Source organism: Carex rostrata, chromosome 7 (genome assembly GCF_964058835.1).
Source record: "Carex rostrata chromosome 7, lpCarRost1.2, whole genome shotgun sequence".
Lineage (NCBI taxonomy): Eukaryota > Viridiplantae > Streptophyta > Magnoliopsida > Poales > Cyperaceae > Carex > Carex rostrata.
The window spans coordinates 14,542,022-14,563,406 of NC_135924.1; the positions used below are offsets into that span (position 1 = coordinate 14,542,022).

The 21,385-nt window shown below is 33.5% G+C and overlaps 4 protein-coding genes across 4 annotated transcripts; 1 reads left to right on the forward strand and 3 right to left on the reverse strand.

The window, feature by feature from the left end:
* The first annotated feature begins 3,050 nt into the window (after positions 1-3,050).
* Positions 3,051-4,431, forward strand: LOC144557637 (rRNA-processing protein). The gene is made up of 3 exons (XM_078306237.1): positions 3,051-3,383; positions 3,676-3,782; positions 3,914-4,431. Exons 1-3 carry the CDS (start codon positions 3,218-3,220, stop codon positions 4,193-4,195), a joined length of 555 nt encoding a protein of 184 aa, XP_078162363.1. The 5' UTR covers positions 3,051-3,217; the 3' UTR covers positions 4,196-4,431.
* An 879-nt stretch (positions 4,432-5,310) lies between these two features.
* On the reverse strand, positions 5,311-7,853 carry LOC144557197 (uncharacterized). Its single transcript, XM_078305727.1, has 5 exons — positions 7,563-7,853; positions 6,805-6,929; positions 6,570-6,673; positions 6,224-6,290; positions 5,311-5,750 (listed from the first exon to the last, which is right to left on the reverse strand). Exons 2-5 carry the CDS (start codon positions 6,860-6,862, stop codon positions 5,311-5,313), a joined length of 669 nt encoding a protein of 222 aa, XP_078161853.1. The 5' UTR covers positions 6,863-6,929; positions 7,563-7,853.
* Positions 7,854-11,413: 3,560 nt separating this feature from the next.
* On the reverse strand, positions 11,414-17,355 carry LOC144557257 (rab GTPase-activating protein 22-like). The gene is made up of 11 exons (XM_078305804.1): positions 17,143-17,355; positions 16,698-16,793; positions 16,361-16,464; positions 15,762-16,060; positions 15,074-15,196; positions 14,339-14,427; positions 13,840-13,945; positions 13,390-13,487; positions 12,800-13,069; positions 11,951-12,034; positions 11,414-11,656 (listed from the first exon to the last, which is right to left on the reverse strand). Exons 1-11 carry the CDS (start codon positions 17,248-17,250, stop codon positions 11,642-11,644), a joined length of 1,392 nt encoding a protein of 463 aa, XP_078161930.1. The 5' UTR covers positions 17,251-17,355; the 3' UTR covers positions 11,414-11,641.
* Positions 17,356-18,881: 1,526 nt separating this feature from the next.
* Positions 18,882-21,115, reverse strand: LOC144557377 (large ribosomal subunit protein eL14z-like). Its single transcript, XM_078305942.1, has 5 exons — positions 20,988-21,115; positions 20,777-20,878; positions 20,033-20,162; positions 19,449-19,561; positions 18,882-19,107 (listed from the first exon to the last, which is right to left on the reverse strand). The coding sequence occupies exons 1-5, from the start codon at positions 20,988-20,990 to the stop codon at positions 19,054-19,056; spliced, it is 402 nt and encodes a 133-aa protein (XP_078162068.1). The 5' UTR covers positions 20,991-21,115; the 3' UTR covers positions 18,882-19,053.
* Positions 21,116-21,385: the final 270 nt, after the last annotated feature.

Sequence of the window (21,385 nt, forward strand, 5' to 3'; positions counted from 1 at the left end):
TCGACTTTTTGGATTTTGAAATTTCAACTTTCCACCGGAAGCATTTCGGTCCATATGCTAGAGGAAGCGTGTTAGCCGTACTCTATACATATATACATATATACATATATACATATATACATATATACATATATACATATATACATATATACATATATACATATATACATATACATATACATCTATACATATACATATACATATACATATACATACACATATACACATATACACATATACACATATACACATATAAACATATACACATATACACATATACACAGATACACAGATACACATATACATATATTATATATATAATATACATATATATACATGTAGAGTAAGGCTACGCTACTTCGTGAATTAAACGGGGCGTTTTAATTCGCGATCATATCTCTAGTTTTGAAGTCCAAATAGCCGATCCAAACCGTTAGATATTTAATCTATATTAAAATGTGCTTGGAAACCAAATTTTACATTTTTTTTGAATTTTTTTACTATTTATTAAGATGGTTTGAAAATCACTGTTTTTTAATGCCTACCGTCGAACGAAAACTTAAACTGAATTTTTGAGGCCACGACATTTTTTTTGAAATTCTGATGCTTCTGATACGGCGATCGACATTTTTTTTTGAAATTCTGATGTTTCCGATACGACGATGCCCGGTGTACCACCGAGCAAAACGAATCTGTCTCATTCTCCCATTTTCGAAAAGTGCTCATACACGTAAATCTAAGTTTTCTAGCCAAAGTTATGACTGTTTAAAGTTTTTTTAAAAATTAAACTTTGAAAATTCATAACTAACTGTAGAAAAATCCAAATAAGTTGAAATTTATATCAATTATGTGTATTTTTGAATGCTCTACATGCTGGTGCAATCACTTTTGCAGTTTGGTCCCTGTATCAGTCCAGACTTGCTGATTTTTTTTGTGTATATGTAATTATGTATATGTGTATATGTGTATATGTGTATATGTGTATATGTGTATATGTGTATATGTATATGTATATGTATATGTGTGTATGTGTGTATGTGTGTATGTGTGTATGTGTGTATGTGTGTATGTGTGTATGTGTGTATGTGTGTATGTATATGTGTATGTGTATGTGTATGTGTATGTGTATGTGTATGTATATGTGTATGTGTATGTATATGTATATATGTATATATGTATATATGTATATATGTATATATGTATATATGTATATGTATATGTATAAGTATATATGTATATATGTATATATGTATATATGTATATATGTATATGTACATGTACATGTACATGTACATGTATATGTACATATGTACATATGTATATATGGGATTTGGCTAATATGCTATGGGTAGCTAAGAGGCCTCCCGTGCTACGGCTCAATATTCGACTTTTCAAAATCCTAACGGTCGATCCGAACCGTTCATCTTGTTCTCCATATTAATATGTGTTTGGAGACCAAATTTTACATTTTTTGGAAATTTGTTACTATTTTTTTAGATTTATTGAATATCGCTGTTTTTTATGGTCCAGATTTGTCTGAAAAACAGCGATGTTCAATAAATCTAAAAAAATAGTAAAAAATTTCCAAAAAATGTAAAATTTGGTCTCCAAGTACATATTAATATGGAGAACAAGATGAACGGTTCGGATCGACCGTTAGGATTTTGAAAAGTCGAATATTGAGCCGTAGCACGGGAGGCCTCTTAGCTACCCATAGCATATTAGCCAAATCCTGTATATATGTACATATGTATATATTATACATATATTATAAAAACCATAATAAAGGCCAAGTCCTTAATTAGTGTTATATTTAGACTTGTGATATTCAGCTGACAAATAAAATCAAAGTTCATCAAAAAAATAAAAATAAAAAAAATCAAAGTTATAAAGATTTACGACATCACTTCGTAAATATATCAAATATTTTATTTTTTGGCATACACTCTAAATAAGAAAACTTTTTTTTCACAAAATTATTCAAATCAAAATACTAAGATCTCTAAAAAAAAATAGTGAACAGTGAACTGATCGTGGGACGGGCGGTCCGCTTGTGTTTTGGGCCGCCTGTGGGCCTGGCGGTTAGGACATTTAAAAAAAAAATTCAATGTAAGGGTATTTTTAAAATTAAGTTTTTTTTAAGGATATTAATAAAAATGGCCGCTTTCTTTGCATACGTTTGGATGATACTGTAAATGTCATCCATTGAAAAAAATTGAAAGAATTCCAGAATTAAATGGCTCTCAAGTTATAAAATGCCAATAAAACCTTGTAAAATAAATCAGTGATATATGAGTGTGCAAAATTGAAAGAATTCCAGAATTAGCCTTCTGATCTCATTATGAGTGTGCAAAATATTAGGCATGAATGAGAATTTAACAATATAGTGAGGAAATTTACTTTGATTACTTGTAATTAATGAACCTTTTATTTATCCTCAGGAATAGATTTATTAAGATATTACTAAAAATTTAGACATGCTATTACAAGAAAGAAGTATGAATACAAAATAAATAAAAAAAAAAAAGGGGCAACAACATAACAGTAAAGGAGTTGATAGGAGAAAACTTTAGAATGAGATTGCTGGGAGAATTCAAACATAAATGAAAGAAAAATCTGTGTGTTCTTGTATGTAGCAGGTTGGTTTATAATTAATTTTGAACTTGTAGATAAATGGATACATAAATATTATGCATAATATCTCATATATTCAATACAATACAATACAATACAATGGTTTAGAATGGTTGGATCTGCTAGATAGAAGGCTGAGATGGTCGGACGGTCCGGAATAAACTCAAATGGTGCATCACCTCATCTAGAGGATCCGGATTCCTGGACTATTATCTTCTTCGCTTCTCTTCTCTTCTCTTCTCTTCTCCTCTTTGTTGGACTCGGACTCGGACTCGGACTCGGACTCGACAAAAGCACTAACCTAACCTAACCTAACCTAACCTAACCCTAGACGGCTAGACGTAGTTGCCGCCCGCACCTCATCTCACCTATCTTATTCTTATCTACCTCTCAGAGTCAGTCAGAGGAGATCTCCTCTCCTCCTCCTCTCCTCGTCTCGTCTTCTCAAACAAAGAAACCCTAAACCCCAATTCCGCAGTAAAGTGATTGCAGCTCTAATAAAATAACCTCAGCGCCACAATCCACCTCGACCTCGAGGCTTCTTTTCTTTTCTTACAAAGAAAAGAAAAGAAAAGAGAAGTAAATGAAAATGAAGTCGGGGGAAAGGGACAAGAAAGGTGATGGGAAGAAGAAGTGGAATTATAAGACGAAGAGGCAACAGAGGCTGGGAGGGAACACGGGAGGTCTTTCTCTCGAGGCTTTTTCCAAATTAAAATCCATGCCTTCCGGCTTCAATCCATCACTAATCAGTAAGGATTCCATACTCTTTTTCCTTTTCCTTTTCCTTTTCCTTTTCCTTTGGATTTCGTTACATGTTTATCAGGCTCAGGCAACACTAGTAACTTTACTTCACTTGTGCCAGTGCCAGTGCCAGTGCCTCCAATTTAATTGATGTCAATGTCATGCTAACCTAATTCATAATTTTCCATGCTGTTCAAAATATGGTCAAGGAAAACAAGAATAAAGTTTTACAGTCCTCAAGCAACAACAAAACAAACAAGCAATGGCTAATTATGATTTATTTTGTTTTCTGAATGGTAGAGAAGCAGAGAGAGTTCTATAAAAATGCAAAGCTTGTCAAAAAATATAAGACGTCAGTCAAACCACAAGACAATCACAACTACCAGCTGAAGCCTCAAGCTTACCAGGTAAGTTTTTCTTCTAATCTACTCTACTCTACTTATTAAACTTTCATAATAGTTATATGGTATTACAATGCTTTTATGTGAAACTTAAATTGGGTAGTTAGTTTCATTGAAATATTCCCGTTACATGTCAGGATGGAGAAGGTTCAGAAAGTGTACCAAAGCATAGGAAAAAGAAAAGGCAAACATTAGAAAGCTTGAAGGAGGAGAGTGAGAGGAAAAGACAAGACAAGGAGAGAGAGAGGTCAAAGAGAGAAGCAATGATCAAGGCTAAGAAGGAAGCTATAGAAAAAGCTGAATCGAAGAGGAAGGTCTTGAAAGATAATATGTTCAAGAAAACCAGGTCAGGGCAGCCTGTCATGAAATATAGAATTCAGCATATATTGGATGGTTTGTTAGATACTGAAAAGAAGTGAGTTCTAATACAATACGCTTGAGATTTTGTTTTTGGTTGTTTCGAGTTATATGTAGTGATGATTTCAATTTTCTTGTTAAATTGATATGTTTCCTGCCTTAAAGACTTAAGAGTGAGTGATGCACCTTGTCCTCTGGTTGGTACATTTTTCTTATTAATTTTTAACCAAAACTGGAAAGATAGGATACTTGGTTGATTTTGGCTTGAATAGAATAAATTGACTATTACATTCTGTGATCTGCTGGCTGTTTTGCACTTATGTATTCGCAATACATGATGTTCAAATAAATGTGCAACACATTTACATATTCTTTATATATCTTCATTCTATTTTTATTTGTGCTTAGAAATAATAATATTATTTTATATGACATGTTGGGTTAATTATTGTTCATTTTCAAATTGTATTCTGTCCAGATCATGAGAAACAACAATTATTTTCAGCAATTTTAAAAATTGGTACACATTCTATATAATTTAGATGGAGCATATTTGTAATATATATATATTTTTTATATTTTTTAAATTCTGACAATCATTTGGTGAATTTCCGTATTTGTCAAATAAGTTTGTCCCAAGTGTAACAAATGAAATGAAATTATCGTCACTTCACCTATGCAAAGTCCTGTAGCTCAACACCACTTGCCAATTAATAACCATTAAATGTTCATTAAATTGACTTTTAGTGCTATGTAGGCAGGCAAACCAGGCAACTTTTAATGGTGTTATATTATATTATGTCACATTCCTTTCCTAGTTTAAACAAATTTAACCAGTGAGTGGGTTTTATTTATTTTATGATGAAAATTTGAACCAGAGTGCAATTGTTTAATAATTTCCCCTGTTGCTCTGACATTAGCCAAGACAAAATACATAAACAGAAGAGAGGAAAAAAGAAATGTTCCACAGAATCACTGGGAACCAATAAACCTACACCAAAAAGAAAAAGAAAAAGAAAAAGAAAAAGAAAAAGAAAAAGAAAAAGAGGAAAAACAAAATAAAACCCTTTCTTTTTACAAATTTTAAATTAAAACAAGACCCCCACCCCATCCCCCCCCACACACATGAAACACCTATCATTGTAATATATATATATCATCCACTGAATAAAATCAATTAGAAGCTGCCTTCTCCTGTACCTGTTATCATTTGTGGCCGTACCGCACCAATTCCCGTCATAACTGGTTCATGTTCATCATCCGCCTCCAACTCTTGTGCTGGTATCGTACTTTTTGACTTTGACTTGCCAGACCCACCACCAGAAGACACCTTGGTTTTCCGCCGCCTATTTTGCTTTGGAACAGCCGGCGCATCTTGATGTGGCGGATCGCCAAATGTGGCGGTAATACTGCGGTTCTTCCTATTTCGGCCAGACCCATCATTGGGTTCTTGAGAGGATGAGTCGTTATAATAACCTCCAGCACTAGAGGAGGCTGAGTGGCGACGATGTGTCTGACGGCTTGATGGTGACATGTCATGCTTTGGTGATGCAGTGTCACCAGAGGAGGTGCGGCGTGGAGGCCTTGTTGGCTGTTTGTCTTGTGTTAATTCCCTGCCTTGATAATCATTGGAAAAATGATGTCAGAAAATCAAAATTAATCCAGTGTGGAATCACTTTTTTCCTTTAATCTTAGAAGAAATCTAAATTATTTCAATTTGTGTGTATGGATTTGTTGTCATTAAAAAAAACCTACATGGCCTCCAACAAAAAGATTATAAGCTCAAAATTATTCTAAATTAAATAAAGGATAGCCTTTTGGAGTAACTAATATATGTCTTTGATGTTAAGTACCTCAATTAAAATTGGTTAATTTGGGATGAGAAGTCATCTAAACAAAAAATATTAATGGAACAATTCGTTTCACCAAAACATTTCAAAAGCCTTTTAGTATGTATACCATTTGCATTAACAGACGTGCTTGCAGATTGACCAAAATACATTATAAATATTTCCTGAATATTCCATTAAATATGTATATTAAAAGCCATTTAATTAAAAGTAGAGAGAAATTAGATATCAAATGAATACCAGAAGACGACCAGCTTGCAGAGCCAGTACCACGTGGACTCGGTTCACCTGCCTTTAAGTCGTTCATCTATCAAAAAGAAAAATGTTAAATCATTAGTACTTTACTTTTATTGGAAATTTTACTTAGTTGCCCCAAAAAAAGAAAAACCACCATATAAATTGTTTATCAAGGCATTTAAAAGAATAGTTATGGTGGGCTTGACAGCATGTTGAAAGAGCATGCATGACAAAAGAAATGGTACAACTATATATATATTTCAAAGATAATAATTTTCAGATCTTTCAACAAATGATAACTCTTTTTTTCTTTTCTTTTTTTTTCATTATATATAATAAAGGTAATTACCCAGCTGGGGTTATTATTGGTGGCCTGGCTGTCCCAACCGATGTGTGCCACGTGTTTTACATCGGTAGGATATCCAATCTGCATCTCTGGTTCTTTTGTTGAATCTGCCAAAATTAATTTCAGGGCAAGTATTGTGTATCAGTTTATCAATCAGTAACTACAAAGCTCTTTTGATTCTAAACAAGAAAAAAAATTAAGATCTATGTGATGAAGAGATTTAAAAACAAATACATACCGAAAATTTGCGATATGTAGCGGAGGCCTTTGAGGAGGCCCTTCATTTTTGTCTCCATTTCTTCTATTTTTTTTTTTTCCTTATAAGCTAACTAATGCTGCTGACTCTTAAATTCTAAATACAATCTGCATTGAGAAAAACAAGGAAAAAAAGAAAGAAAGAAAGAAAGAAAGAAGATCAGTTTATCAATGCTTGAAACAAGATATGAATACAGATCCTGTGTTTTGAATGATCATATTAAATTTTTGACTCTATAATCAGTACAATATATTTCCAGAAGCAAAGAACAAATCTAGCTTGGGACCCTTGGTTAAATTAATCTTTACAATTGTTCAGTCCAACTATCCATGTAAACAATTTTTATTTTTAAATTAAAAAAAAAAAAAGGTTAAGCATTTGAGGGATGTGATATGTTCCATTTCTCTTCTACTTTCATTCACAAGCAATTGAAGACCAATGCAAGGAGATTTGACTTAAAAAACTAATAAAAACTTCCTACAAGCAATCCAAACAGAAATTCAATTTGTAGAACATATTGAGCAATGCCAATACACATGATTGATTTAATCAAGTCAAAATGATTTTAGAAAGCAATATCAAATGCCGACAAGTCATGGCAAAAATTCAAGAATTGTAACAAAAAAAAAAAAAAACTCATATTGAATCCAACCAATCAAAGCAATTCAACCTATATAATTATGAATGAAAATATAGCAATACAATTTGAAAGGAAGTATTGGCATAGGGAATTCACTTACCTTCAAAACCAAAATTGTATGAATATTTCCAGCATCATAGCATTATCTTTTTCTTGATTCTACCTCATCATCTTCTGACTAGAACAGAATAACCGTTGGAAGAACAACCCAATCCTTCAATAAGTCTAATTCTGGTTTTCCCTTGAAAAAATCCCTAACAGATTCAGTGAGAATGTTTATCCAATCATGCAATCAGAGATGAAAGGTCGCTGGATATTTTTTTTTTTTTTTTCTCTTTTTAGGCTTAGAAATGGGAGGGTCAGATGGAGGGGAGATTTCTTGAGAGAAAATTTTGCTGGATTGGAGCAGAGAAAATTGGTAATTAGACAGAAATATAAGGGTCTTATTAACAATTTGCCGCGGATTTCGTTAATGGGTGGTTCCCCTTCTTCTTTTATTTTTTATCTGTTTATTATTTTTTTTAACGGGTCATGGGCGTAAGTGGCGGGAACAAGCACTTATATACCGTTATTGATTTCTTTATTCAAACAAGGAGAAAAATAATGCTACCAAAGGACAAATGAGTAAATGCAAATTGGTTCAAAGAAAAAAAAAAAAACAGAAAAAGAAAAGAGAAATGTTTCATATCTCCAATATAGGACATTTAGGACCCCTAAATAAGCTTAGTGTAGGTTGAAATTTTAACGTTATTCATTGACTAGTTATTAATAGGTAATTATGTTATTTGTTGGGTCAAATTTAGCCAACTAAGTGTTTTTAGTTTGCAAAATTTCAAGTTAAAGTGAACTGAATTAATCTGTAAACTGAACTAAGTAACTAATTACAAAATTTGTACATTTAAACCAATATAAACTCAACTTATATAATTAAATGTACGTAATTTCTACGAAGCCGCTCAATCATGTTTTGTTTTCTATAATATTAGGCAAAACAAAATTACATGTACTAATATTTTGATTTATTTGACTTTCACTTATTCTAATTGAACTAAATAGTGAAATCATAACAAACATCATATCTCACTTAAGCAAACTAAAAAAAAATGGTTGAGCACTTGAAACATCTTAACCAAAATATTACTTAATTCATTTAACGATAAAAAGTTAACTAAATTAACAATTTTGGAAGTTGCCACCATACACAACTTTTTTTACAAATTGTAACTTAGATTCAGATTACTACATTTATGTGTGTCGATTATCATTTAATAACATGAACATAGATAATAGGTTCCACAAGTTATATTTCTCCATAACTTGTAAACATCCTCTACTACTAATATCATGCATAACTTTTTAGGCTCCAAACACCTATCTATCTAGACAAAATCTCAGTCATTCATTAAATAAATCTCAACAACTCATCAAAAGCATATTTTATCTTCTTTAAGTTATATTTTATTTTCTTTTAGTTGTCTTTAATATTATACTAGTTGTTTTATATCTTATTTTAGTTGTATTTCATCTTATACTGATTATTTTTCATCTTCTTCTTATTGTGTTTTCCATTCTACTAATTGTATTTCATCTACTATTAGTTTTTTTATTATCTTCTTCTAATTGTCTTTCATATTTCATTGGTTGTCTTTCACATTTTACTAATTGTCTTTCATTTACATAATTGTATTGGGCTTCTTCGTTGCAAGCATCTGAAATTTGTTTAGTATTAATTGTTGCATTGGGAAATACTTGGCTCTGTTTTAAATAAGAAAAAAAATATATAATATCTTGCTTGGTTATTTGTTAGCAGTGCTTGGTAATTCATCTTTCCTATTTTCTGTGTACTTAGTTATTGTCAACCTTCTTTATTTTTATTTTTAGTGAATGGGTCACAGATTATTATTTTTAAAATGTGTAATTATCTTAGAATATTTTTTGGGTCAAACAATATGGTTATTGTTTGCTTTCATTATTGACTAATACATAATTACATAACTAATTCTTAAATTAACCACATTTAAAGAAAGTGAGTAAAATAGACTTTCAATTTCCACGGTAACACGTGGGCACTTGACTAGTTTTTTCAAATGCACAAAAATAATCTATTAATTTGTTTTGTGACGTGGGCACTTGACTAGTTTCTTCAAATGCACAAAAATAATCTATTAATTTGTTTTGTGACCTTTAAGCTACTTACTGCTTCATAATTAATGGCCAACAAATAATGACATTTTCTTATATCTAACAAACACAAAAAGATATATTATGTTAAAAATGATTGTATTGGTATAATACACTGAAGAAATGCGATATAGAAAAAGAAAAGAATATATATCATACCAAAAAAGAATGGAGGAACATTTTTTTCATCGGAGTGTCTTGTTCTTAACATGTCACTTGTCAACAATGCATGTTAAGCACAAATTTGAATATAAATTTGTGCAAGATAAATAATTTTATAGTAAAATATAGGGCCACATAAATCATTCTAATTAGTGAGAAACCGGGTGAAAATACTCTTAACCGACTGATAATGTTCTAAAAGGAAAAATCTGCAACAGCTTGGGGATATATTTTTTCTGTTATTCTTTGCGCTGGGAAACATTTCCAATTATCCCAATAGACCTCTCTGAAAAATCCATGCCACTTGATTCGGACCGGACTAGATCAAAGGTTGTGATTGGTGACACCAACAACAAATTAAATTGTGAAATACCCATATTGCCTTTTTTTTTTTTTTTTTTCTTTTTCTGAACGAGCACTTTGTTAGTTTGTTTATGAACGTGAAATTTTGACCAAATTAAATGCAAGATCTATCTATGCAATCATATATATATGTTTGTTTATTAACAAATGTTGGAGCCAGATATATATTAACAAATTTGCAATATACAATGAACTTGTAACATAAATTCCTTTTTTTAGGGCGGTTGCTTCAGAGAGCTTCTTCAGGTTTGTTTTTGTTGTGAGAAGGTGTTTCCAGCTGCCAATTTTCTTTTCTTTTCTTTTTTAATTTATAGTCCAGATAATTTAAACCATGTATTCCTTAGTTTAAGGTTGTTAAAGTTCATAACTTTATGTACATTAATTATCTAATTTATAATTAAACAATGTTGAACTGGCATATACTAATCATATATATATAATATTAAATTGCAACAATGAAAATGAAACAACTATCGAATATAATTGAAAACGACTGAGAGCAATCCTTAGATTGCCACTAGATGTTGAGAATTCAAAATTTATTTAAGAATTTTTTTACTTTCATAGACATCGCATAGGCCCTCATATGATACTTTTTTTTCTCAAGTTTTGAATCACTACAAGACAAGCTACTTATGAAAAAACTAACTTCTAACTTGTGTTCATAAATCATAAGCATTTGACAAATAGATACGAATTCAGAAATCAATAGACATAAAATTGTTAAATATTCAAAGACGAAAAATATTTATGTCGAACCGGAATATATATAGAGAGACCAAGAAAAATACATATGTCGACGATAATATTGAAACTTGTAGCTTGTTTTGGCTTTGACTTGAGCGCATTCCATAGAACAGATTTGATGTCTATTTCTCGCATGTTAGGCCGTAATGAAGCATTTCTCGGAATTTCTGGGGCTAACAAAACAAAAGGTTTGAGCGGTGGTTTTTAATTTTGTGCCAACAAAATTGGAAAGAGTTATGGGATGGCTTCTTATGCCACTGCAGATCAATATCTAATCTTAATCTCAACAAATAATTCACGCCTCTGAAAATACAATAAATGACAGATCAGATCGGCACCTATAAGCTAGCTTCACCAGTACAACATTCAAGTTACAAAATTCATCCAAGTCCGAAGAACAAACAAAACAAAACAAAACCATAGCATGCATGACATTGACATGTCATGCAACACAGAGATGCCCGGTTTTATTACACCATAAAACACACTGGAAAATCATTGTAAAGAAAGCAACACGTACATTGTACATATAAGATCACCTCCATTCTGATATATTTGAAGTATCTTCATGTAAATACAACAAATTATATGCAAGAAGAATGAAAGAATTGAACTTACACAGCCAAATATATCAGAAAAAAAAAATATATATATATATATGTAACTCCACTCCCCCTATGCTCTTCATTTATGCCCTCCTTGTCAAGTTTAGACTTATGCATGTTATTATGATACTTTGACCTGCACCAGAGTTCAAGTTACATCAAAACATGGGATAATCTACAAACTCGTGTCTGTGCACTAGAAGAAAAATTTATGTCGGTACAGAAACTTTATGTTGATTGACACACGTATGTGCTTTTGTACGAAAGAATTGCCATTTGACGGAGTCGATAACTATAATGGCAAACAAATTACAAGACAGCATTTGCCCCACAGATCATGCAAAGCAGCTGACAATTTAGACATTTCATCAAAGAGAAAAATATTTCACTTTAAAAGTAAGACCCACAAAATAGGAAGAGTAAAACATACTTTGTTGAGATATTTCTTATGTATTTTCAATGCCTCCTTACAAGCCTGCTTTGCATCCAAATTTCCTGTGATGTCATTCAAAATCTGCCAAAAGAAGAGTTAAGAGTGCTTTAGACAAATTCTGTTAATAATTAAAAGGTGCAACATCCAAGGAGTCAATCATTAAACGAGCTAGGTTTGTATTAAGGTGTTGTAACTTGTAAGTAAATACACAGTTGAGCAACAGAAACGAGTAGAACTAGGGTGTTCTTAAGTACACCAAGTTCTCTTGTGAACTCAACTCTAAAGTCTATCGGGTTGGCTTTAAAAGATGAATCCGAACCGTTGAAACTCCTCTATTTTACAAGTGATGTGTCTATATGCAGAAAAATTTAACTTTCGAATTAATTTTGTATAGAATCAATTGGTCAAAAAAACGTTCAATAAATGAATACATTAAAATTAATTTATAAACCTTCTAGACTTTATACTAAATTAATTCGAAATTTTAAAATTTTCACATGTAGACACATCACTCGTAAGTTATATGAATTTCAACAGTTTGGATTCGTCGTTTGAAACCAATTCGATAGGTTTTAGAGTTGAGTTCACAAAGGAACTCGGAGAACTAAAGAACACCCTAGTTCTACTCCAACAGAAACATCATTTTCAGAATTTGTACAACCAAAATAAGAGTTGGGTCGGTTGATATGTTAGGCATATGTTGTGTAGTTTGTTGATGCATTTGATGTGGATGATGTTGTAGATGTGCAATAATGGATGCAATTTTATGTTTATTTAAATGAAATTATACTTGGCGGCCACTGTCATAATTAAAAAAAAAAAAAATAGAGAGAGAGAGAGAGAGACCCTGACAACATCATCGAGGCCCTTGGCGTCCTTCATGAGGTATCTGTTCCTGGATTCTAGAACACTGGCAACCAGAAAGATGGAGAGAGGGGGGTGGTTGACCCTGCCACCCTGGCCCGCTTGCAGGTACCTCTTCTCAAACCTCCCATATTTCTTCAACGTGTTTCCATCAGTCTGCCCTGCATCCATGCCATCGATGTTACCTGAAGACCCATTTGATGCCTCATAAATTGCAAACAGGTTCGGGTTGTACTCCATGCTCCACATCAGCTGAACACAAGGAAATGTATTATAAGTAATAGAATGCCAAGGAGAAGTGATTTCAATACAAAAGTGGCAATACCCAATAAGTGCCCAAACTAAAACTCTGTGTGTGTGTGTGTGTGTGTGTGTGTGTGTGTGTGTGTGTGCGTGTGTGTGGAGATGGGGCGGTAGCACAGTTGGCTAGGAGAATAAGTCTTAGAACTGTGGTTACTCAAAGGTCAAGAGTTCGAGCCCCACTCATGACTTCTCAGCTTCTACGAAGCTTTTCAAAAAAAAAAAAAAACTGTGTGTGTGTGTGTGTGTGTGTGTGAGAGAGAGAGAGAGACCTCCCAGAGGTAGAGAGTGTCAACAAAGGAGAATTCTCTACGAAAAAGAACCATCAGCATGCGAAAGGCAAACAGATACTCTCCACCATCTAGATTTTCTGCATTTAATAATAATAATATATCAGACATTCATTTCCTGAGCATATTTAGAGGTTTCCCTTCCCAAAAAATATGAATTAAATGACAGGTCAATTTAGTAAGGTCTTTAACTAATAAAAAAAATGCCTCTGAAATTTTGAAAAATAAAACATATATGCACCGATATATATTTTGCAAGCATCACCGGTACCGCATTTTGAAGTGTATCAAATTAGTAATTTCACTAGTTTCTAGTAAAGCAACCTAATTACTAATTAAGGGATTAAAAAGTGTTAAAGCAACAAGTATCTGGGGTGGGACTTAAAAGATTTTAAATAAGTTTAGGATAAAATAAAAAAGAAAAAGTGGTACCAATGTGTTCATGAAGCTTGGGATCAACTTCTTTAATTATATTGGAGAGGATCATCAGTTCAGACCGGACACCTATTGATGTTGCTGTTGTTTTAAAATTTCCTCGCTTCAATTTTGTGAGAGAAGACAAATAAAATATTGTAAGTTCAAACAAATTAACAAGAAGAAAAGAAAGTTATTTAGACTGTATGGACAAAAGTTAATGGCTATTAAGTAAAAATACTCTTGATATAAGATAATATACCCAAGCACGCCCACCCACCCACACATAATGCTGTTCTTGGAGTGACAATAACAGGACTCTAATTACACTTACCATAAATCCAAGTCGAATGTCGAAAAGCATAAAAAATTACAAAAAAAAGATGGAACTAACAATTTTGAAGTTTTTATTTAGTTAGTTCTTAGCACCTTCAAAGAAGTAAGGAATAGGAGAATACATATTGCTTTAGTTAAAACAAAATTGAGACTTCAAAGCATAAATAGGGGGGGAATGTACCAGTCTACGCATAAGTCGTTCAAAACACCAGAAAGCATCAGCTTCATTCTCAAGGAGAATTGATATTGGGGAACAAAGATCACTCATTCCTACCTCACACAACAGGAAAGAAATAAAATTCACTAGAACATTTAGTCAGAGAAAGCAAAAATGATTCCATAGCAAAAAAAAAAAAAGAGCACCACTTTATAACAATGTTAGAAAGAGAATATCAAAAATTAAGTACCACTGGAATTCTGACACTAAATGATACTGCAAATTATTTTAGGCAAACAATAATACTAGAATTAATTTCCTGCATTCTAGTTAATTAGCAAAAGCAGCAGGAACAATGGGGACATTACTTCAATAGTTGCTGTCAGCCTCAGTGATTCCTGGTCAGAAAATCTGACATGGAGACAACAAGGGCTATATATGGTGAAAAAAAAAATTGGAGGAGGGCTATGTGGATTCAAATTTGATTAGAAGACCACTATTTTTGCAGAGTTCCATCTTATATTAAATTTATCAATAAAGTAGGACCTTGTTTTAATAAAAGAAAACGGAGACTACAAGTTCTGTATAGGGCTTTTTCTGTATTGTTTCCTTTTTTGAGTTTTCAATAATAACCTGAGCGTTGAAAAAATAAATAAATGAAGAAAACTAAATTTTAACAGAAAATATGGTCATTATCAACAAATTTAACAGTCTTTCTTTGCATTTCTCAAAGAATAGAAATATGAACAGAATTGGCACCTTGACAGTAGCCAATATCTCTGTCGATCCAGGAATAAATGGCTAGTAAATCCCACAGTCTAGATCGATTCAATGGTTCCTCATAATAAACAAGCGATCGATCTGTACGGACCACATCAAGGCCTAGCAGTAACAAAATCAGAGAAAATGCATTCCACTACTCATCAGTAAACAAACTATTTCCTCTTTTTGTAGGAGAAAAAGATAAATGGTTATACATCCATTAAGACATGGCTATGAATATAAGGCTTATTTGGTAAAATCTTCAAGAGAAAGTTGTATTAAGGCTAATATTGGGCTCTAGGCCTAGTTGTCACCATTTACACACCCAAAAAAGAATCCAGAAGAATTTTATAGCTAGATTTAGTACATTGGTAGAATAGTTCAAGCGCCTAGTTGGCATTATGTTTCTCTGAACACAAACTATACTAAAGAACATAAAATCAATTTTTATTCAAATATCACATATTATACCACAATATGGTTATCCACTCATGGAGTAGACCCGCTCAAAACAGCTTGGACAGATAGATAGGTTAGGCCATTTCTGTGCAAGTGTTTATGGAAGATGAGGGGTTTTTTGTGTCAGGTCTGCCCTGATTTGTTCTTTAACAAGGAGCTCCCAACCCGGTAAAATTTCAACCTGACCCAGCAAATAGCAACCCCTATTTTAACTCAACATACCTACCAATTTGATGAAGGGAAAGTTTCCACTGAACAACCACCTCATTGACCGGTTCACTCTTTATAAGTGGCTCCTCTTTTTCTGTTTGTGTGGGGCCCTTAGCATCAGATACAGAGACCTCGGCATTACCATTTACGTCTTCAGGCTGCTCTGTCTCAGGCGCTTTTTCAGGACTGTTGTTAGATCTGAAAGTTTCTACAGGCCGACCATCTTCTTGGATCAGAGGCATTGTTATCACAACTCCACTGCCAACTGATGGTTCCATCTCCTTGCATTTTGACTTTAGCCTCTCATATTCTAATCTGCAAATGTCCATAAAATTCTACGAATTTAGATTTTATGTGTCAGGTCCCATTTCTTCCAACAATATCATAGACCTTGTAAAAACTTCCTAGCCAAAAGTAGGCTAATGCATGCTTCTACTGGTCATGAGGGACATAATACCAATTTCAAACTTTTCCAGATCTATTTAACAATACCTGATGTAAAACTATTTTGGGCGTCTGCCTATCTAAATTAAACAATTAACAATAGGGAAGAAAGATAATTGCTACTTGGTAGACATCAAACTTGAAAGCACAATGTAATGAGAGATAACTTACCTTCTGGATTGCCTGAGTTCATCTCTTTGGTCAAAGGTGGTATTGGGGTCATAGCAGCTGAGCAAGAATTCCCATACTGCTCCTTTAATTGTCGGGTGTACACCCTATCATTATCATTGTTCGGAGAAAAAAAATCAGTACCAAATGAATGGCAATCTCAGTAGATAAGCATAAACTGGTGCATCTTTACCAGAACAGTTCAGTAAGGGTATCCTCCAAATGCTTCTTTTAGTGTGTTTAGCTCACTTGGTGCATATAACTTTTCAATAAATTACATAAATATCCTCATTTCTATATTAAACTAAAATCTTTCAAAAAAGTATAACACGAGATATACCCCACGCTGTATCCGTTGAAGCACAGCGGCTATATCTAAGTGACCATCCGGTGAGAATGAAGCATGCCATCTTCTCGCACTTAGTGTTTTCCCAGGCTTCAACATAAAAAAAAAAATTGTAACATTGATTAAGCAGTGCACAATAATTGCTCTAAATCCAATCACACTAATATAATCCAGAAACATTGTAAGTAGGATCAATTCATAATGAACTGTTGATTGTTATGATAGTAGATAAATTGGTTTGCCTATTTGAACTAGTGCACATTCGTTGTATATATTTAGGTTGAGGTCAGCGTTAGTACTGATATATACATAAACTCAAAAGTTGAGATCTTTGAACTGAAACATAGATGACAGAGGTGTCAGAATTTAGTTACAGTTCCGTCTGAAAAGTGGGAAATAAAAAAGGCCGTGAGAAATAAAGAGAAATTAGGAAAGAGACCATGGGCTTGAATCGGGTGGGTGGAGCATCCTCCTTGCATTCAGGCCTGATTGGATAGACGGAATCGGGATCTACCAATGCCTCAGGATCGGCGTAGCAGCAATACATCTTTGATTGATTGGTCAAATCAACTCAACAGACGAAATTCAATGAACGACGAGCACGAGCTCCATCCCTTCTCCTTCTCCCAAACGAAATTGATGAATAAGTAGCCAAAATCTAGAAGAATATTTTCAAGTAGGAGACTGGGTATTTTATTTGGTCAACCAACAGTGATTGATTGTGACCTAGTTAGGACAAGCAAGCAAATTTTAATTCAATGCTTGCTGCATTGATTGATATCTCTCCTTCTCCGATGAGGAAAAATTGAATCAAGGAATACAATTACAAATTACAATAGAATCAGAGGAGAAACGACAGGACAGACGGAGGAGAAATAACGGCTACTTTCGCCCGCGACTGGTGGGGGTGGGGGAGGTGGGACCCACCAAACCAATCGAGCGAAGAAGAAGATAGGAAGGAAGAGAGAAAAACAATGGATCAGTGCGAGACAGAGATATAGCAACGTAAAAGTCCTGTCTATCATAACATATTGTATTTCGTGAAGCGGGTCATTTTAACTTATATTATCTATCCGCTGCTCGGATGGATATACGAAAGCGGGGGTCCGAATCAAGTGAGACGCTGAGAAGAGAATCTCATTCCAAAATCCAAATTAAGAGCGTTGCGTTGAAATAACAAAACAAATCTTGGTTGTAGGAGCTTAACCTTAATTAATTAATTACTAGTTATTATTAGTATTACAACAGAACAGAGTCAGAACATACCAACCAATGTATCAAATATCAAATATATTAGTTATATCAAATATATTACTTCTAATGTTGTAACTTATTGGATGAATTAGAATTAGAATTAGGGTTTTCTCTGGAGAGTTGCAACAGACGAAATTCTACTGGAATTTGACAATCTAGAGCGTTAGAGAATTCATGCTAATTAAATTAGCTATCCGCCAGCTCATTGTGGCACCTAGCGATGCGATGTAACAGTACGAATATCCTCCCTCTATATATATATTCCTTGAACCATTTCCTTTCCAAGCTTAGAAATATCTCTTTAAAATCAGCTTGAAGAGTCAGCTATATGGAAAGAAAGAACACTGTGATTCCTTGCAAAAGCCTCTGCTTGAATCCCTCTCATACTGGTACTGCCACTAGGAGCTCATCATTCTTCATCTGAGTGAAACCTATGCCACCTTGCCATGCCAAGCGATACTCTTCAATTCTTCACACAACCAAACCAAACTCACATATTCAACAATGCCTCCATCAGTCCATCATCCACCAAGTCAGCTTCACGCATGTAAACCACTCACCACACAATAATTTTTTTTATTCACATGCGAAAGCCTTTTCATTTATAATCAACTAGTAATCCCCAACCAACCTTAATAAACAACTAAAGTGTTTTCATATTCACCTCACAAATAGATATAGGAAATCAACTACACTATTATCTTTCAGGGAGAAAATAATATAGTTCAAAAGAAACTAAGAAAATATATTCTAATTTTAGAGTCTCTTTTTCTCTTTTACTCGGACGCCACTAAAAGATTAAAGGCCCACAATTTAGAAAAGTCTCCTTTTCTCTCTCAGTATAGCAAAAAAAAAATCTCAATAAAATAGCTTAGAACTATTGAGGAGAAAAATAACCACATTTGCTGATATTGTACTCTGAAATGTCATCAAGTGATATTTCACTTGATAAACAACCCATCAAAATCTCAACAAGATTAATACATTAACAAAATGTAATTAGGTCTTCATGAACTCCGGAAAAAAAACAAAACTATTACCAAAAACCTAACAACATGCAACTCATAACATAACCTAAAAGAACCTTTCAAGCCCCTTAAGCAGCTTGCTTCTTCAATTTAGCCAGCTCCTGCTTAACAACACCGCCTCTCTAAAAAATATAACAAAGTAAAAAATTTAAGCTTCTTGATATACAGTAAAAAAAGGATTATTTCAATCCAAAGCATTCTAAATATATCTAGACTGTAGATACTGCTAATAAGCATAAAAAATAATTTAAGGTCAAAGAATATTAGTATCTTGAGCCACTTTTGGAAAATAAAGGGGTTAGAAAGCATGTTATATGTCATTTGGCTCCATATTTCCCATTTTGCAATAAAATTTGGGGGTGTCTCCAACACCCCTCAGAACCCTCACAAACAACACAAGTAAAATAAAAGAACCAACAAAGAATAAACAGAAAAATAATAGTGACACAGAAATGGTTAGTACCTTGATTTTAGCAAGCATGACCTTAAAGCGATCAAAGTCATTCAAGGAAGCCCTCTTCTTTTGAACAATCAACTTCCTGCCCCACGAGCTCTTCTCCCACCTGTTCTTCACATCTGCATCAAAAGAAAAGTAAAAAAATGATCATTTTATAAACATTAACAGGACAATTTTTTGTTTTGAATAAAGAAAATCTCAAACAACCAAATGAAAAGTAAGAATGTTCATTTTACAGACATTAACAGAACAAATTTTTATTTAGAACAATGAAAAATCTCAAAAAACCCGAATGATAAGTAAGAATGTCCATTTTATAGACATTAACAGAACAATTTTTTATTTAGAATAAAAAAAATTCTCAAAAAAACAATAAAAAAAATAGAAAATACCATTTAATTTTAACAGGAAAGCCCAACAGTTCCAACTCTTTCATGTCAAAACACTGGGAAAGCAAAACCTGACCACTCACAGAGTACTTGTATGGGGTGTACAAAAAATTCTTTAATCACCATTTCCAAATTCAAGGTATTTAATGTGACATAACATATGAAATAGAAGGTTGACTGAAAGGGGAAAAGGTATATTACCAGCAGCTTCCATAGCAGCAATCAAGGTCTTCTTTTTGGGACTCTTAGGGATGTCAATCTTGATATCAGTGAGAGCCAACCTCTTGAAGTTTATTTGGCACCTCACCATGTCTGGTGCATCAACAAGGGCCTGAAATGATTAAAATCTCAAAGTTAGAAAATTTACACTATATAAAGTTTCAAAATGAAAAGGCCAAAGAATGTGAACTAGTTAATCAGTCGATTATTGCAAGAGTTACAGTTACAATTTGAGGTTATACATATGACTTTCTTTCTCCTTTACCATTATTTTTTTTTTCTAAATTGGGCATAATCATTAATGGGAATTGAGCATGACATTATACACAAAAAAACCACAAATTGTGGTAATGTGTCTGTTCAATACAAGGCTGGTAATATGCCTAGTGCAATCTTAGTACCTTATGAGCAGTACACTACTGTTGCCAATTAGAGGAATAGTGATTTATCATCCTCATCCCATCTAACAGTCAAGTCAAAAAGGTGATAAACCTAGAGTTCCTTGTACCTTTTTTTTTTTTACAAACACTGAGCTATATCACTGCACAAACTTTGGGGCCAAGTATAACTTAAAAATTCAATTGAATTACTGAGAATTCTTCTCATTGTCAGTGAGACACAATAATCTATCTTTGCATAAAAGTTGACAACCAGGAAGTTTAAAAATAATGTTATAACCAAATTGAGAGAGCAATCAACTAAAATGAGTGGAAATGAAGAACAAACCCGATTCTGATCGATGATATCGACGATGACGACGAGGCGGCCGTACTCCTTTCCATAGTTGATGAGCGCAACCCTTCCAATCTCGACAAACCTCTTGAAAGTCTAAAAAGAGATTTCGAGAAACAAAAAGAAAGAAAAAGATGGTGAGATGGTGGAGATAAGAAGAAGAAAGAGAGATGTTCAAGTTGAGAAAGAGAGAAATGGAACGAACCATGGTTCCGGATCGGCGGCGGCGGCGACGAGCAGAGTGAAGAGGGGTTAGGGAAGGAGAGATACGAAGCTTGGATTAATCAATTTAAGGGAGAGGGTTCACGCGCCGTCTGATCTAGGGTTTCTACTCTTCTACTTGATCATTTATGGGCTCTCCCCATATTATTATCATTTATGGGCTCTCCCCGTATTATTATCATTTATGGGCTCTCCCCATATTATTATCATTATGATTGGACCGACCCGTGGTGATGGTATGAAGAAAATCTCGCTGGTTGGCTTTTCAATCCTCAATCCTGGATGTTAACAAGCAATGCAAGATGATCTATCTTTTCCATGAGCTGAAAGGGTTCTTTATTATTCTTTCTTTGAATTAATTTACTACTTCTTAATGTTCTA

Excerpts from the sequence above, each read along its gene's own strand:
- LOC144557197 (XM_078305727.1), bottom strand. The coding sequence starts at position 6,862 with ATGGAGACAAAAATGAAGGGCCTCCTCAAAGGCCTCCGCTACATATCG. Across the intron at positions 6,291-6,569 it reads CCAATAATAACCCCAGCTGG|ATGAACGACTTAAAGGCAGG; the intron begins GTAATTACCTTT and ends TCTTTTTGATAG. Across the intron at positions 5,751-6,223 it reads TGCAAGCTGGTCGTCTTCTG|GCAGGGAATTAACACAAGAC; the intron begins GTATTCATTTGA and ends ATGATTATCAAG.
- LOC144557637 (XM_078306237.1), top strand. The coding sequence starts at position 3,218 with ATGAAAATGAAGTCGGGGGAAAGGGACAAGAAAGGTGATGGGAAGAAG. Across the intron at positions 3,384-3,675 it reads CTTCAATCCATCACTAATCA|AGAAGCAGAGAGAGTTCTAT; the intron begins GTAAGGATTCCA and ends TCTGAATGGTAG. Across the intron at positions 3,783-3,913 it reads TGAAGCCTCAAGCTTACCAG|GATGGAGAAGGTTCAGAAAG; the intron begins GTAAGTTTTTCT and ends GTTACATGTCAG.
- LOC144557257 (XM_078305804.1), bottom strand. The coding sequence starts at position 17,250 with ATGTATTGCTGCTACGCCGATCCTGAGGCATTGGTAGATCCCGATTCC. Across the intron at positions 14,428-15,073 it reads AGATATTGGCTACTGTCAAG|GAATGAGTGATCTTTGTTCC; the intron begins GTGCCAATTCTG and ends TGTGTGAGGTAG. Across the intron at positions 13,946-14,338 it reads AACGACTTATGCGTAGACTG|CGAGGAAATTTTAAAACAAC; the intron begins GTACATTCCCCC and ends ACAAAATTGAAG.
- LOC144557377 (XM_078305942.1), bottom strand. Across the intron at positions 19,562-20,032 it reads TGCTGCTATGGAAGCTGCTG|ATGTGAAGAACAGGTGGGAG; the intron begins GTAATATACCTT and ends CTTTTGATGCAG. Across the intron at positions 19,108-19,448 it reads TCATGCTTGCTAAAATCAAG|AGAGGCGGTGTTGTTAAGCA; the intron begins GTACTAACCATT and ends TATATTTTTTAG.